The sequence below is a fragment of the Polypterus senegalus genome, chromosome 10 (genome assembly GCF_016835505.1).
Source record: "Polypterus senegalus isolate Bchr_013 chromosome 10, ASM1683550v1, whole genome shotgun sequence".
NCBI classification, from domain to species: Eukaryota; Metazoa; Chordata; class Cladistia; order Polypteriformes; family Polypteridae; genus Polypterus; species Polypterus senegalus.
The window spans coordinates 140,294,090-140,311,797 of record NC_053163.1 but is presented as its reverse complement, the minus strand read 5'-3'; the positions used below and the strand labels follow the sequence as shown (position 1 = coordinate 140,311,797).

General features: G+C 43.3%; 1 protein-coding gene across 1 annotated transcript in view; it reads left to right on the top strand.

Annotated features, from left to right (window-relative positions):
• Positions 1–17,708, top strand: part of LOC120537720 (interleukin-6 receptor subunit beta-like) — a 109,028-nt gene that overhangs the window by 65,068 nt on the left and 26,252 nt on the right. Inside the window, exons 3-8 of the mRNA XM_039766872.1 lie at positions 2,330–2,450; positions 7,972–8,153; positions 14,848–15,014; positions 15,183–15,351; positions 15,726–15,808; positions 15,918–16,149. Of these exons, the coding sequence (XP_039622806.1) occupies positions 2,330–2,450; positions 7,972–8,153; positions 14,848–15,014; positions 15,183–15,351; positions 15,726–15,808; positions 15,918–16,149 (954 nt within the window). The remainder of the gene's footprint in view (positions 1–2,329; positions 2,451–7,971; positions 8,154–14,847; positions 15,015–15,182; positions 15,352–15,725; positions 15,809–15,917; positions 16,150–17,708) is intronic.

Here is a 17,708-nt window from a genome sequence, read left to right as displayed (position 1 = left end):
CACCCTGACAGGGCTGTCCTTCCAAATTCCATCTCCCAAGTACCAGTATGAGTGTCCCGACTGGGTTCCCATATGAGATGGAACCACTCAAAACTCTCGGCTTCTGCTGGTTCTTCCATTAACTTACACTGGCTGGATACAAAACTATTCATTTGTTGTTCTGGAAAATCCATCTACATTGTCGTTAATCTTCCATCCTGCAGAGGGAGGAAGAGAAAAGACATTACAGAACAGCGCCAACCCCTGGTTTGGAGGGTAATTGCCATCACTCAAGCCCTTAAGCTGTCTCCCATGAGTGACTATATATGTGTATATATAAATATATACTATACTAGCTGTCCCCCGCGTAGTAGTGAAACAGGACAAACTTTAAAAATCAATAATTAAATAAAAAAATGTAATAACTTGTATTCAGAAAAATTTATATTGTTAGCTTGTGTGCCCAGGGGTCTCTTCATATACAGTATTTTTGGTTTTACTATCAGGAGTGAGAATGAAGCTATAAACTCTTTGTCAAAAATGTGAAAAGTTGGCAAGGTACCTCTGGCCAATGATCATATTTAGCTCTAATGGGAAAGAAGAGCACATGGCTGTGATATCTCTGCCAATGAGCAGATACCCTCTAAAACACATGTAGCTCTGATCTCTCACTCAAAATTGTTAAACGTTACTCTTTAACAATCTCTAGATGATAATGTCTGCTGAAAAAACAGGTATTGAAGTACGCTCTAACACGTGGTGAGAGGCAGAGCAACTCGAACGGAGGCTGGCACATGAGTGAGGACGGCCCCGCCCAGCTCCCCACCCCCTTGGCCCATGTACCTGTGACTGATGCAGACTTTTCATTGCTCTGTGTGGTTTTGGCTGCTTTTCTATATATATTCCACCAAGACACCCAACCATGGAAGTAGCGAGATGGGAGGGAGGTGTGTACAAAGGGTTGGGACGCAACCAGTGGGAGCATATGAGTCGCACTTAGTGGGAATTCCATGGTTTGCTGCCCGAATGGGGTTCAACGGCTTACCCACACCGGGTAGAGACACGCTCAATGTCATCCATAATTATTTATTGAATGCTAAACAGTTCTGGAAAGACACGGATGTCTAAAACGGGTTGGTGTGAGAATACAACAGTAAGTGAATGAAAAGATGGAACTCTGGAGAGAGCAAAATACAACACAATAGTGAACCCGTGGCATAACAAATGCATGTGGACTCACACCACAGACGAAAGGGACTAACTGGGTGGTCGGTGAGTTTTTGCATCTGGGCGAATGGGCAGGCAGTGTGAATGCCTAGAGAGCGAGGGTAGACGCCGGCCGGTGAAAAAGGAGTGTTGGTGGGCAGGAAAATGTCTTCCGTGTTCCTGCAGGAGCATCTAAGAAGACACATGTTTGTCGCGGATGCAAATTGCTGTATGTAGCGTGCAAAACAGTTTGCTATGGATTTGAAACCTGAGACTGAAGGGGCATCTCTTATAGTAGCAGGCAGACCATTCCACAGTTTAGGGGCCCTGTAACTAAAGGCTTGACCTCCCATTGTTATTTTATTAATCCTTGGAATCATAAGCAGACCGGCATCTTGAGATCTTAATGTGTGTTTTGGTTTGTAAGTCATGATAAGTTCAGACAAGTAAACCGGACCTTAGCCATTTAAAGCTTTATATGTTAAAATGAGGATTTTGAAATTTGCCCTAAACTTAACCGGGAGCCAGTGTAAGGATTTAGGAACTGGAGTTCTGTGTTCGTATTTTCTTGTTCTTGTAATAATTCTTGTAGCAGCATTTTGAATTAACTAGAAGCTGAATAAAAAACATTTTGAACATCCAGTGAACACCGCATTACAGTAGTCAATCCTACTAGAAATAAATGCCTGAATTAATTTCTCAGAATCCTGCTTATTTAGAAAGCAACTTCATCTCCCAACATTTTTAAGATGGAAGAAACATAATTTAGACAACTTTGTAATGTGTGCTTTAAATGACATGCTAGAGTCAAAGATAACTTCTAGACTGTGGGCTGATTCAGTAAAATTAATGGTGATTCACACTGAGTTAAATGGTGACAAAATATTGTTCTATTCAGCAACATTCCCTCCAATAATTAACATCACTGTTTTATCTGTGTTTAAAGACAAGTAGTTCTCATCCATTGACTCCTTTAATTCACTAACATGACTATTTAACATCGGAGAAACTTTATTTGTTCTAAAAGAAAGTTATAGATGGGTGTCATCTGTGTACGAGTGAAAATGAACATAATGTTTTCTAATGACAGATCCCAGTGGAAGCATGTAAAGATGACACTCTCACTTTTCTTGTCTTGTTCTAGATTTACTACAGGGTCTGCGGATCATATCTTGTATTTTCTTTCCTTTGACCAACTTCAGTTGCACCTGGGATGCAGAAGAAGGAGTGCACTTGGACAGCAACTTCACACTTAATGTTACACAGTGAGTCACTTTATCTATCTATCTATCTATCTATCTATCTATCTATCTATCTATCTATCTATTATTATCTATCTATCTATCTATCTATCTATCTATCTATCTATCTATCTATCTATCTATCTATCTATCTATCTATCTATCTATCTATCTATCTATCTATCTATCTATCTATCTATTATATAGTTCCTTTATAATTATCCGTCTTTCTGTCTGTCTGTTGGTATTGAACAGCACCTTTTACAAGACAGCGTTTCTGCCAGTGTCTTTTTTAAGAAATTCAGTTGTGCCCCACTTTGCACTTCTGTTTTTGCAGTGATGGCACCCTGACGTGTGCCCAGGTTCCTGTTTATATATTTCAAAGCCACTTTTTTCCGTGACATGTTTCCTGCTCAGACTCTGATTTGTTTTGGAGATAAGCCCAAGGGCTGAGACTTGTGAAGAAATGTAGGTCTCAGAAAAGGGTGTGAACATTTTTTTGTGGAAATGGGACATGGAGGCTGATCTGAGGACAGGGTGGGCTGGCCCAGTACCCTCCTCTCGACCTCATATGATGACTTTTAAAATGATGTTTCACAGAATGCCTTGTGATAAAGAGAAGGTGGCAAGAGGATTGACATCAAAAACCTGGAAAATTAGTTTTGTTAAATGAATGTCTCCTTCTGTTATTAGAAATATACTTTTAGTGATAGGGCCTCGGGGAGCCACAGCCCTTTCTTGCTGCATCAACCAAAAAAGATGGAACCAACCTTGGATGGGATAATAGCTTGTTGAATGACACCACTGCGTACACACACACACGTACACACACCCAGGGCCGTCTTAACAGCATCATATGCTCCCAAGCAAAGTAGAGCACTGGGGCCCCTGTTTAGATACCACAACAGAAACATACATAGGCATCAGAAAAAAACATGGGCCCCTATGCTCATGGGGCCCCCAGGCAACTGCCCAGTGTGCCCATGTGTTAAGACGACCCTACACACACCCACACACACACACACACACACAGACATCTGAATCACGCCAGGCCTATTTAGAGGTCCCAGTTAACCAAAGAGCCACATCCTTGTGGTGTTGGGGGAAATTGGAAGACCAGGAGAAACCTCACATGCACATTATTATTGTTATTATTCATTTATTTAGCAGACATCTTTATCCAAGGCAACGTTCAAGTTAAAATACATAAAATAATGATAAGAAGGTGCAAGCATCAAAATAAACTCTGAACAAGATGAAAATGAGCATGATGGAATAGTCAGCCCACTGCTGTATAATTACTTATGCCACTCGACTTAGAGGGTGGCACGGTGGCGCAGTGGGGTCCTTGTGTGGAGTTTGCATGTTCTCCCCGTGTCTGTGTGGGTTTCCTCCCACAGTCCAAAGACATGCAGGTTAGGTGAATTGGTGATCCTAAATTGTCCCTGGTGTGTGCCCTGTGGTGGGCTGGTGCCCTGGCTGGGATTGGCTCCAGCAGACCCCGTGACCCTGTAGTTAGGATATAGTGGGTTGGGAAATGACTGACTGACTGACTAAGATGGACACCAGTGTCCTAAACTCTGTGCCAGAATAACATCGGCTGTTCTGTATAAGAGAAACTGAGAAGTTCCAATATAGTTAATGAAAAAGTGTGTTTTCAAAAGATGCCATTAGGTCATTGCAGTACATTAGGAAACTGGATGCAGTGCGAACAGCCAAAGGGAGATCATTCCATGGCTTTGGATCAAGAACAGAGAAGCATCGTCCAGTTTTAGTACGTCTGGCAAGAAAAGGGATGGATGGTCAGCTGTCAGCCAGAGATGGAATGGAGACTTCTTGAAGGGACATATGGAGAGACCCATGATAGATAGATAGATAGATAGATAGATAGATAGATAGATAGATAGATAGATAGATAGATAGATAGATAGATAGATAGATACTTTATTAATTCCAAGGGTAAATTCACATAATCCAGCAGCAGCATACTGATACAAAAAACAATATTAAATTAAAGAGTAATAAAAATGCAGGTAAAAACAGACAATAACTTTGAATAATGTTAATGTTTACCCCACCGGGTGGAATTGAAGAGTCACATAGTGTGGGGTCTCCTCAGTCTGTCAGTGGAGTAGGACGATGACAGCAGTCTGTCGCTGAACCTGCTCCTCTGTCTGGAGATGATTCTGTTCGGTCTCCATGATTGACAGGTGTCAGCTCAGCACCCGTCGCTCTGCCACAGATGTCAAACTGTCCAGCTTCATTCCTACAATAGAGCCTGCCTTCCTCACCAGTTTGTCCAGGCGTGAGGCGTCCTTCTTCTTTATGCTGCCTCCCCAGCACACCACCACGTAGAAGAGGGCACTCACCACAACCGTCTGGTAGAACATCTGCAGCATCTTATTGCAGATGTTGAAGGAAGCCAACCTTCTAAGGAAGTATAGTCGGCTCTGACTCTCAGAGCATCAGTATTGGCAGTCCAGTCCAATTTGTCATACAGCTGCACTCCCAGGTATTTATAGATCTGTACTCTCTGCACACAGTCACCTCTGATGATCACGGGGTCCATGAGGGGCCTGGGCCTCCTAAAATCCATCACCAGTTCCTTGGTCTTGCTGGTCTTCAGGTGTAAGTTGTTTGAGTCGCACCATTTAACAAAGTTAGGTTCCTATACTCATCCTCCTGCCCACTTCTGATGCAGCCCACAATAGCAGCGAACTTTTGCACATGGCAGGACTCTGAATCGTATTGGAAGTCTGATGTATGTTGGCTGAACAGGACCAGAGAAAGTACAGTCCCCTGCGGTGCTCCTGTGCTGCTGACCACAATGTCAGACCTGCAGTTCCTGAGACGCACATACTGAGGTCTATCTGTAAGATAGTCTACAATTCATGCCACCAGATGTGAATCTACTCCCATCTCTGTCAGCTTGTCCTTAAGGAGCAGAGGTTGGATGGTGTTGAAGGCAGTAGAGAAGTCCAGAAACATAATTCTTACAGCACCACTGCCTCTGTCCAAGTGGAAGAGGGGTCGGTGTAGCATATAGATGATGGCATCCTCCGCTCCCACCTTCTCCTGGTATGCGAACTGCAGAGGGCCGAGGGCATGGCGGATCTGTGGCCTCAAGTGGTGAAGCAGCAGCCGCTCCATGGTCTTCATCACATGTGACATCAGAGCAACAGGCCGGAAGTCATTCAGCTCACTAGGATGTGATACCTTTAGGACTGGGGTGATACAAGATGTTTTCCAAAGCTTCGGGACTCTCCCCTGTTCCAGGCTCAGGTTGAAGATGCGCTGTAGAGGACTCCCCAGCTCCAGCGCACAGGCCTTCAGCAGTCGTGGCGATACTCCATCTGGACCCGCTGCTTTGCTGACACGAAGTCTCCTCAGCTCTCTGCTCACCTGCGCTGCTCTAATTGTGGGTGGGGATGTCTCTCCTATGCTGGTATCAGCAGAAGGATGACTGGAGGATGCAGTACTCCAAGGTGAGAGTGGATTAGGGTGGTCAAACCTGTTAAAGAAGTTGTTCATCTGGTTTGCTGTCTCCACGTCTCTCTTAATGGTGGCACCCCGCTTCGAGCTGCAGCCAGTGATGAACTTCATCCCATCCCACACTTCCTTCATGCTGTTATTCTGCAACTTCTGCTATTGCTTTCTCCTGTACTGCTCCTTCGCCGCCCTGAGCTGGACTCTGACTTCCTTCTGCACGCGCTAGAGACTAGAGATGACTAGAGATATTGAGGGGTAGAACCATTCAGAGAACCACAGGTCAAGACATGAGTTGTAGTCTACAGCAGCAACAGGACGCCATTGAAGAGACCGAAGCAGAGGAGAAGTAGGAGTGAAATGGGGAGCAGAGAACACAGTCGAGAACCTACATTTTAAAGGAGCTGGCGAGGTCAGGTAGCAGTTGAAGGAAGCGCCATAATTAGTGAGGAAGGCTCAAAGCCTCTGAATATCATGAAGAATGAAACAACAAGATTGAGCCATTGAAGAAATGTATTCAACTAGCTGTGTAAGCCTGTGCTGTAAAAAGCCCGATCTCCTAGAAAATATTGAAATCGTCAGAAATAAAAATTGAAATGCTTAGTCGGCGGTTTTGTTTTGAAGACGTGCTGGACCCCCCTTGTCTGTCAGTGGCTAAGCAAGTTTCTCTCACGTTTGTCTTTCCTCGGATGTTTCACTTTGGCGATGGAGTCGCTTTCTTTCAGCTTGATGTTGTAGCCTTCGTACTTCTTTCTTCTTCTGACTTGTTAACTTGGGGCCACCTTGCTGGCTCTTTGAACTTCAAGCTGTAGCTTCCCACTTCCTGTCCAGACAGACTCCACACTTCCACGTGTAGACATTTATATATAAGATAAATGAAAGTGAGGATTCCAGACTCACGCCAGGATCCCCCAACTTTGAGTGATGGTGAGAGGGTGACATCTTCAGGAGTAATTCTTAAAGACAAATCTGAAGAAGGAGAAGCAGATAAATGACTTTCAAAGGTTAAGTTTAAGGTGATGAGCAGTCATCCATGATGAGATGTCAGAGAGACAGCTGGAGATCTGGGCTTGGAAAATGAGAGGAAGTTCTGTGTATTATCAGGATGGTGGTGGTGGCAGGAAAAACCATGAGAAGAAACAGCATTACCTAAGGAGCGAATGCAGAGAGGAAAGAGATGTGGACTCATCACCGAACCTTGAGACACACCGGTGGAGAGGTTCTGTGGACAAGACAAGGAGTTCGGCCAGGAGACACAAAAGGATCTGTCAAGAAGGTAGGACTTGAACCAGTCCAAAGCAGAACCATGGATGATAAGTTTATTGAAGGAAGAGATAAGCAAGGCTGCGGTGGGCTGGCGCCCTGCCCAAGGTTTGTTTCCTGCCTTGCGCCCTGTGTTGGCTGGGATTGGCTCCAGCAAACCCCCGTGACCCTGTGGTTTGGATATGGCGGGTTGGATAATGGATGGATGGATGGATGGATGGAGATAAGCAAGGAGTGATTAACAATGTTGTAAGCTAATAAAAGGTGAAGAAACATGACAACAGAGGAAAGAGAAGCAGCTCGAGCAGGTTGACTGAACTCAGTGCAGTCTCCATAGAGTGATCATTATGGAATCAAGATTGAAGAAGGTCTAGTAGTTTCTTGTCAGTGAGAAAAGAGGAGAGTGTTTTTGTGGACTAGGTGTTCCAGAGACAGAAATGGCAGAAGGTGGGCAGGATGGTATTTCTGATTGGAAGATGAATTAAGAGAAGGTTTCTTGGGAAGAGGAATCACATGAGACTTCTTGAAATCAGTAGGGAAGATACCACACATTGGGGAAGGATAATGCTTAATAATAAAGGGATTGAACCCTGATCTATACAGACTTCAGAAGTCAGACTTAGTATTTTAATTCACAGCAGTTATGTCCTGAAACCCTTCAAGTATTGGAATCTATTCATCCTAGAAATAGGAAGTCGTTATAATTTCACTGACAGCTTCTACTGTACTGATATTAAAGTAAATCTGCTGGAGATATTTAAGACATCTCATTTGACATCTTCATTTGATTTTCTAGGGTTTTAGGGAGCTGTGGCGAGAAGTATATGGAAGCCCTCACCTGTCGGACCTCATCTCCTCACATGTCCTGCTCAGTATTAGTGTACAGTCTGCATTCCTATTACAGGATATCAGTGAGCGCCGAGAGCAAGATGGGCCACACTGAGTCTCCATTCATCTGTCTTCTGGGAATCGAAGCAGGTATTAAATTCTGGATCTGTCCTTGGTCTCTGTATTATCATGAATTCAGTGGAACTCCCCAAATTCATTATGGGTTGGTCTACTCTCAGACCCTGCGCTGAACACCCACACAGACCTTATCTATGTAAGCACCGGTTATGACTGATGCCTGCATAGACTGTCACTCCTCATTACTCCACATAGGGCTTCACAAACTTTAGCATGAGCAACACACACACACACACACACACACACACACACACATATATATACAGTATATATATATTGTCAAGGAGGAAATGAGCAGAGGAGTCCATAGGAGACCATCCCATTTAATGCAAGAGTCCAAAAATACAACTTAAATAGGCCCTTGGCGGCACAATAACAGAACACTGCACCCACACCGCCTTAATAGCCTACTCGGCATCTCTGTTTTCAAGGGTCTGCTGTACTGATCAGTCTCAGGGACTTCCATCTTGCAGATGGACTGCTTTTCAACTGATGCTGTTCCTTCCAGGGATGTCGGTATTTATAGGGCTTGACTGGAAGGGCGGAGTTTCCAGGAGTGTTGTAGGCTGGCCTCAAATGCCCTCACTGGGTGTTTTCTCGACACTGCAGAGGGAAAAAGAGATGATATAGTTAGAGACAGCACCCCCTCTCAGCCTGGGGTGGTACTGCTAAGCATGAACAGAATAAGATGGGTGATCCTCAGATGCCCATGTGTGATGATAATTATATATATTTGCATACAGTATATAAACCTGGACCACTTTAACATTAAAGGGTCTTTTTCTGTTGATCAGTGTTAATAAACATTCAACATTCAAAAGCAATCCACGTGATTTGATGTTGTATAATAATAAAATGTTAAAACTTCCAAGGAATTGAACACTTTTATAATTATTGTGTTATAATAAAGTGTAGTTCCATGGACATATAAGAAGCCAGCTACTCTGTCTTATTACGTGTAATGTAAAGGAGCTGGTAACCTGGTGGCCTTTCTGAGACAGAAATTAATGTTTATGGGTATTTTGTGTTTTCTTGCTGTTTTTATTTTCCATCTCTTTTTTGTGATTATTTTTGGACTCTTCGAAGCAGACACATTTTGGTTAAAGCCTCTTACTAAGACACATTGTTTTTACTCTACTGTGAGGTCCACTTCTTTTGGGAGCACCTTCTCTAAACTTGCTAAACCCTATGAGAAAGATGGTGACAATCTACATACACAAGGAGGAGTTACTTTATAACTTTAGTCACCCTAAATATGAGGATAATGCATGGGAATTTAACAGTACTAATCTATTATATAGTGCCTTTCAATCTATCTATCTATCTATCTATCTATCTATCTATCTATCTATCTATCTATCTATCTATCTATCTATCTATCTATTATATAGTGCCTTTCTATCTATCTATCTATCTATCTATCTATCTATCTATCTATCTATCTATCTATCTATTACATAGTGCCTTTCTATCTATCTATCTATCTATCTATCTATCTATCTATTTATTATATAGTGCCTTTCTATCTATCTATCTATCTATCTATCTATCTATCTATCTATCTATCTATCTATCAGGGGTCTCAGAGGAGTGACCACATCTCCTTGGGGTGCATTCAGACCCCCACTTCACAACGCAAGTGGCAGAGACGCAAAGTGGCTGGTGCGTAGCGTGAGCCCCCTAGTATATATATATATATATATATATATATATATATATATATATATATATATATATATATATATACGTGCTTGAAATCCAAAGCCCTCATTTATCAAAGCGAAGTTCCCCATAAGAAATAATGGAAACTCAGATGATTAATTCCACAACCCAAAACTATTCATAGAAAAATGATTAATACAAAATCTAAAGTAAAAATACATAAAACAAATCAACCTGCACTTTGCCTTTGAAAAGAATCATGGCTGGTGTGAGGGAGACAAAAGAGAGGAGGGTTGTTGTGTAGGACGACTTTCACTCTAACTAACAGAATCCCTGTTATCTGTTGGCTCATTGGAATCTTCTTTTTTTGCGACTTTAACAAGGAACCTATTCAATGACCGTTGCTTTTGCATGAAGAGTCACTACACTTGGACACAAAATAAAAAAATGCTTTAGGCACTATAAGGTTTCTAAACTCTTTTGGGATTCCAACCAACGGGATGACATGCGGAAGAGTGTCTCGAAGCAACTGCAGGCTCCCAGCGCTGTAGCAGTTCACCGTAAAAGCAAATCCGAAAAGATTGCGGACATGCTATTAGCGCCTGCCATTGATGGGTTATACAAGGAACATTATAAATGCGGGGCACAGTATTACTTGGCCACTAACCTGGCCATGACCCTGCCTGACTGCTGTGTCTGTGTATAGGAGAGTGGCAGATCCCCGCTACAATAAATAACCGCGCTGTTCCTGCTTCAAGCTGAATAAAGCTGGTGTTGCTAAAGTACTGAGACACAGCTTCCTCTTTTGGGGTGCAAGACAGGGACTCACACGTTACAACACACACGTGGTCACAATGCTATAGTACACAGTATACGCTCGTACGGATGTTGACTATATGAGTGAGGCATGCCAGCTGAGACTGAGTATGGGAGACGATTACCCACAATCCTGCAGCATGAGAGAGAGAGAGAGAGAGAGAACCAACCTCGGCTTGACCTGGAAGTACTATTGGGGTGAAAGCACTACACATTATTGGAAGCACTTCCGGGCCAGATAAAAGTTCCCCAAAATAGGGCCAGCATTCTCCTGCAGGTCCTCCTGGCAGCACCCAAATACCCTAACAGGTCTCAGGACTAGAGCTCCCAATATGCCCTGCTGGATTTCAAATAGGAGTTCCACTAGAGAGATACTGGCACCCTGTGAACATGGCACTGGGAAGCAGCCTTCCTATGTCCTTCTGTTATGGCTTTCTGACCATAAAATGTACCAACAACCAACCCAGCCAGGATGCCTGTCCATCCACTCTGGCACTTACAATATATGGTCTTAGAAAGCTTATGAAAGGTTATCTGCCATACCAAAAGAGAATGGTATGCTGAGCATCTTCTAGATTCAGTAAGCACACTGATGCCTGAGTTGTGTTCTCCGATGGCCAGATAAAGTGGTATCCCTTTAACCAACATATCACTATCACTCTGACATCACTCGCAGTTCTCTCAGACAGGCTTTATTTATGTCAGAAATCCACGTGGAATTGCAGACCTCATGATGTTACACACACATGACTGGTGATGGATGGCTCTGCCCTAAAGCTTTGGTCCTTGTACTTTATCTTTACAATCATCTTCTTTTACCATTAGGTTGCAAACTGTCTGATTATTTCACTTTAAATTACAAGAAAGATAAAAGTATTTAGGTAATATATTATCAGTCACAAAGAAAGAAAGAAAGAAAGAAAGAAAGAAAGAAGCAGTGCTAAAGCTCTCAGTCCCCTTTCTCTTTCTCTTTTCCTCTTCGGCCGCCTCTACTCCTCACTCATGGCTCCGTCTTCTCCCTCCTGACTCCGCTCTCGAGTGGAGTGCGACGGCCTCCTTTATACTGCACCCAGATGTGCTCCAGGTGCTTCTTGATTAGCATCTGGCAGCACTTCGGGGTGTGGTGGAAGTGCTGCAGGCTGATTCAGCTCCTCTTCTGGCAGCACTTCCTGTTGCTGTCAAGGCACCCCCTGGCGGTGGCCACGTCCCCCCAATAGGGTTGAACGTCCCGGCTCCGTGGCCCCCATGCAACCCAGGAAGGCTGCCTTCTTATGTTCCGGGGAAAATACTGCCCCTCTCCCGGTCCTTCCCTTCTCCCGGCGTCCCGGTGGAGCAATGTCCCCGGACATCTGTCACACTTGGAATGTCTTTTTACGCAGTTCTTCTCAGTTTGTTTGAATAATGTTGTTAGATTTTTTCCCCTTTACAAAAGTAAATCTCCATTTATAAAAATTCTTGTTAACTTTTTAGTTACAAGCCGGAGTTTTGACGATTCCTCTAACTTGTTGGGTATTTCTAGTAATGTTTGGGACTCTTTCTTCTCTTTTGATATTTTTTGGGTCTGCTAGTTGTCATGCTTCAGTCAGGGTTCCTCCCATAGCAGGGGTTTAAAGTCTTGTTTCTTGTCCTTTTTGTTAATTTCTGTGTTATTTCTTTATATTAATGTTGCTTTTGCTGATTGGGTGCATTGCTCTTTATTTCAGATCTTGCCTTTAAGCTGCCTGTGTTATGTCTGTTATGTCCGGTGTGTTTTGTGGGTGGTTCCCAAAGAGGCGGGGCCACCTGTCAATCACTGCCAGGTACTGCCCTCCGCCTCCCGCACTTCTCGATGGTTCATTTTGATCGTGTCAGCGACTGGTGAGTGTAGTTGTGCTTATTGTGATTTTTTTGATCTCTGATTTTTTGGACTTTTTTGCTCTGTTTTTTGACCTGACATTTAGACAGAGTTTGCTTGGGTTTGCCTTACTGGCTGGGTAAACCTTTATGGCTTTTGTGCTGTACAGAGCTTCACTGTTTGACAGAGCATGTTTGTAGGAAGCTTTTTCATTTTTATAAGCTCACGTTTTACAGTTTTCGACTCTGGTGGGCATTTTTGAAAGTGATTGGGATTTATGTGCTTTGAGAAACCAATGCACAACACTGAGATGAAGAGATTTTGAGAGCAGACCAGTATAAGAGCATAAAGACAGGAGTAGGGGCAAAATTGTGATATTAAAAAGACAAAATCAACAAACCAAAACGAGACACAGAACTCATAGTCGAAAATCTGTTAGCAAAAGATCAGAACCAAGGTGAGAAAACAGAATAAGAATTCAACAAAAGGGCTGTTCTGTCCACAGTTTTCAACTGACCTTTTAACCCATCGTATCGATTACCTTGAGGCTGTGACCCCTGAGGAGACACACTAAGAATTGCAATGGGTGTACAACATGGCGGGGAGTTAAATGGTGACCGAAATGGCACAAAATATTTAACAACTATTAAAGTACTCAGAAAAATGAAAAAATAAAAGAAAAAAGAAAAAGAAAAATATGCTGAAAATGAAAAATAAACGGGGTCTCAATAAAAAAAAAGAACAAACAAGTGCTAGATCATTTAAAATGATTTAGAAAAACACATAAAAAATATCGAAGGATTCCCAATCATAACATCGAGGCTGGAATCCTGCAGATAGGTGATGGCGATTCGCTATTTCAAGTTCAATTTCAAGCTCAAGTTTTATTTGTCATTCCAGCCATATCTAAAATACAGTGGCATCCATCATCCAACCCGCTATACCCTAACTACAGAGTCACGGGGGTCTGCTGGAGCCAATCTCAGCCAGCACAGGGCGCAAGTCAGGGACAAATCCTGGGCAGGGCACCAGCTCACCTCAGGGCACACACACACACACACCAAGCACAATTGAGGATCACCAGTGCACCTAACCTGCATGTCTTTGGACTGTGGGAGGAAACCGGGGAGAACATGCAAGCTCCACGCAGGGAGGACCTGGGAAGAGAACCCAGGTCTCCTTACTGAGAGGCAGCAGCACTACCACTGTGCCACCGTGCCGCCCAATTACATTACTCAAATCCAGAAAATGTGCAAAAAGGGAAAAAAAAACCCCACAAAAGGGCAGACCAAGACAGTGGTAAATTGGCAATGCCATCCAATACTTATGTAAAGTGCTGATTACAGTGCGTTGCCGCACCCACCACACAGTGAACCACTCAGATTGAGATCCGAGTGCAGCCGTGCAACACGTGACACCTCAGCACCACATTGAACAGTGGGATGTTTTAATGGTGGCTGGAGTGCCAACCCCAGAGTTTTCCCTATAAGATGGAGGACCTGCTTGCAGGGCTGGATGTAGATTAACATCATACCTTGGACAAAGAACTTATGTAAAATAGTCTGTTAAATACAATGGCTAAAAATAAATGATTATGTGTCTAAAAACCGGCTTGTTATGTGAATGTTACAGAGCGTTTACCAGTTTTATTGTCTGTGGAGAGAAGCTCTTGCACATTTTGGCTGTTCTTGATTTCATGGAGTGATGTCTCTTACCAGATGGCAAGAGATCGAACAGTCCATGACAGGGGTGTGAGGAGTCTCTCACAATGCAGAGGGCTTTCTATCCTTAAAAATGTCCTCAATGGATGGGAGAGAGACCCTGATAACCCGCTAAGCCAACCTCACCACACGTTGCAGAGTCTTCTTGACAGACACAATGCAGGATGTGATGCAGCTCGACAGGACCCTCTCAGTAGCGCCCCAGTAGAAGGTGGTGAGGATAGCAGGAGGGATTCTTACTCGCTTCAGTCTCCTAAGAAAGTACAACCTCTGCGGAGCTTTATTGATCTGGTGTGTGGCATTGAGAGTCCAGGTGGATCTTCTCAGTGATGTAGATGCTCAATAATTTTGTACTGCTGACCCTCTTCATAGGAAAGCCACTAATATGCAGTGGGGGTGTTCAGCCTTTGTTCTCAAGTCCACAATCAACTCTTTTGTCTTAGTGACATTAAGGGACTAATATCTGTGGTGAACTTCTGGCCAATCAAGGTCCTGACCTGCTTTAATAGGTCTTATAGGAGGCCTCAACACACTTCCGCCAAGTCTGTGATACAGTTTACAACACCTAAGAGAAGGGACTCCTCATTCCTTGCACCCTGATGTCTACACCCTCTTCACTGTCTCCACTATCAACAAGCTTTTGTTAATTTTTTTTTACTTTGTCCCTTTACAGTGAAGTTATCTCCCCCCAGAATAAAGAACATCTCCTCTGCCTCTGGACAAAGCAACTGCCTACTTGTGGACTGGGATCCACTGACCTACTCTCAAATATCAAATTTGGCTCATGCCACCTACGAGATGGAATATCAGGCTGTAGACCAGGAGAACAGCCGGGTGCAGGTAGGCATCTGAAAATGAAGAACACCTTCTAACATCAAAAAGGAGCTGTGGGCTGTGCGTAATCTGAAGAGTTTCAAACAGAGAGCCTGCACGCTTCCAAGCCGTCTCTATTTGGACAAGAGTCCAGAAATGAAATAGACTTAATTACATTTTGTTGTTATTTGTCAGAAAACGGTGGTCCCTTTTGCCGTGGGGTATACAACTCTGAAACCTGTAAAGCAGTGCAACTTCTCCGCTAACACAAAGTATGCAATCCGGCTGCGAAGCCGCTACAGGAGCAACATGAGCCACTGGAGTGACTGGAGTGAAGAGAGGATGGCTGAGACCCCTGAGTCAGGTAAAATCCAGCCTGATTGGCTTTTCACATGAATTTAAGGGGGCAAAATGGAGACAGTAAACAGACATATTTGATAGAGCTCAGTGAAAGTGAAATTACTATCCACCCAACTACCCATTCAGTTCAAAAACAGTTTATCTTAGGTAAGTTAGGTACAAAGCAGGAAGCAACATGAGTCAGGATTCCAGCGTATCGCTATTAGTTATGAGCATATTTGAAGCAGTGAAATGACCTCAATAAAGATCCATAGACCGGGCCAGGAACCTCCCTAGCCTACCTTGAATAGGCCTCACCCTAAACAGCCCGAGCCTGACCTGAATTTTATTTAGTCTTTAGTCATAAATCCTAATGACTTTCTCTTCTGGTCCTTCCAGCACCTTCTTTAGCCCCTCAGCTATGGAGACATATAACTCATCATGATCCATCTGGAAACAGGAGAGTCCTTCTTCTGTGGAAGGTAGAACTCCCTGTATTGAAAGGACATTCAGATTTTTTGGGGGGTCAACTGTGGCCCCCTCTGCTTGTCACTGACATTTCCTGTCTGCTTTCTCTCCTTCTCCATTCAGCCTCTGCAGAGACAGCACGAGAATGGCAGGATCTTGGGTTTTCGCCTTTCCTACTTACGTGAAGGAGGGACAGAGAGAGCCTTCTTTCCAGGTTGCAGCTCCAGTGACTCTCTGTCTACCTCATGTACCGTTGATTTGCCTGCTGAGGCCTACACAATCTTTCTTAAAGCATACAACCATAAGGGGGAGTCTCCAGAGGCCACTATCACTATTCCTGCCTTCAACCAAACAGGTACAAATCACTTTAATTTTCCAAAGGGGAGCAGAGACTGAAGGAGAAGTGCTGTGGAGAGTAGATGTTCCTGTAATGGAAGCACAGATATAAATTTCACTGGTTTGCTCACTTGTAGACACCATATAAAACATGGCTGTCCTGGACAAGGCATGTCATTTGTTGTGTTGGGTCAGGGTCCTTGGGTGATATTATTCCCCTTTTATACTCCTCATTATGTAGTCCTTAACAAAATGCCCCCAAACCCCTGCTGTAACCCCCTTGTCACATTATATTTTATATCTATGACCTCAAGCAACAGGACAGAGGTAGCAGAACAGGCAGAAGAAAGTTACTTTGTATTCTCTTCAATGGATGGGAAAAATGGCAGAGTGACTGAGTTTCTTTCTTATATGTCTTCATCTCCCTTGATGTACCTCCCAAGCCAACATGATAAGTCCACTCTTCATGCCAGTTCTATTCAGCCACAGCTTCTGTCCAATCCTACCCCCAATTTAGCTAACTTTCCCCGGGCTTGGGCATGTGAAGGGGCCTCATCAGTTTTACCTATCTGACCCTTCCACTCCAGGCCTATTAATGGACTTTCATCTCGGCCCACCTGTATGCCCCCAGTCCAGCTGTGCCGTCAGTTTTTGAGATTTTACCATTACCAGTTTTAACTTGTAGTACATTCTAAAGCAGGGATCTCAACCTCCAGTCCTGGAGGGCCGCAGTGGCTGCAGGTTTCCATTCTAACCCTTTTCTTAATAAGTGACCTGTTTTTGTTGCTAATTAACTTCTTTTGAATTGATTTTAATTGACCTGCTCATGAAGACTCAGACCCAATAATTGTTTATTTTTCTTAATTAGCAGCCAAACAACAATGAGATACAAAACATGATCAGCAAACTGTGTCCATCATACAATATCTGAAAATAAAAAGGGTGGAGGTCTCTACATTGGGTGCATAAATATGTATCAAAGTCACTTTACAGTTAAATAAATTACCCCTGACAATCACATATCTCCCTTCAGGATCAGATACTACATCTGATATTACAAATGTTGTTGTTCTATGTATAAGAATTCCCACACCTCTAGTTTTCTTTGTAATATATCTATCTATCTATCTATCTATATATCTATCTATCTATCTAAAGCTGGAATGGAATATTTGGCCAGTCCAGTCTCTGTGCAGCTGAACCACATCCTTGCTTGATAAGTGGGTCTCCTGTAAAAATACTTGTATTATCGTAGCATTTCCCTCTACCTACCCTTTACCTACTTTCCCTCAAGGGTAAGCATACTCATCAAGTTCGTTATTGGTTTGGTCCACTGTTGCATTTTAAGATGAACACACCCATGCATAACTATACACATGCACACAGACTCTAACCACAACAGTGCCCCAAGAATGACACACACACGCTGATTAACCTTTAGCATTTTAAACCACACAAGTGCTTTAGGAAAAACATAGCCTGTCACTCAGCACTTCAAGAGACTTATGATCGGCACAAACAACATACAATGTTTTAATGATATCTCAGACCTAAATATTACTCTTGGTCTACAACAAT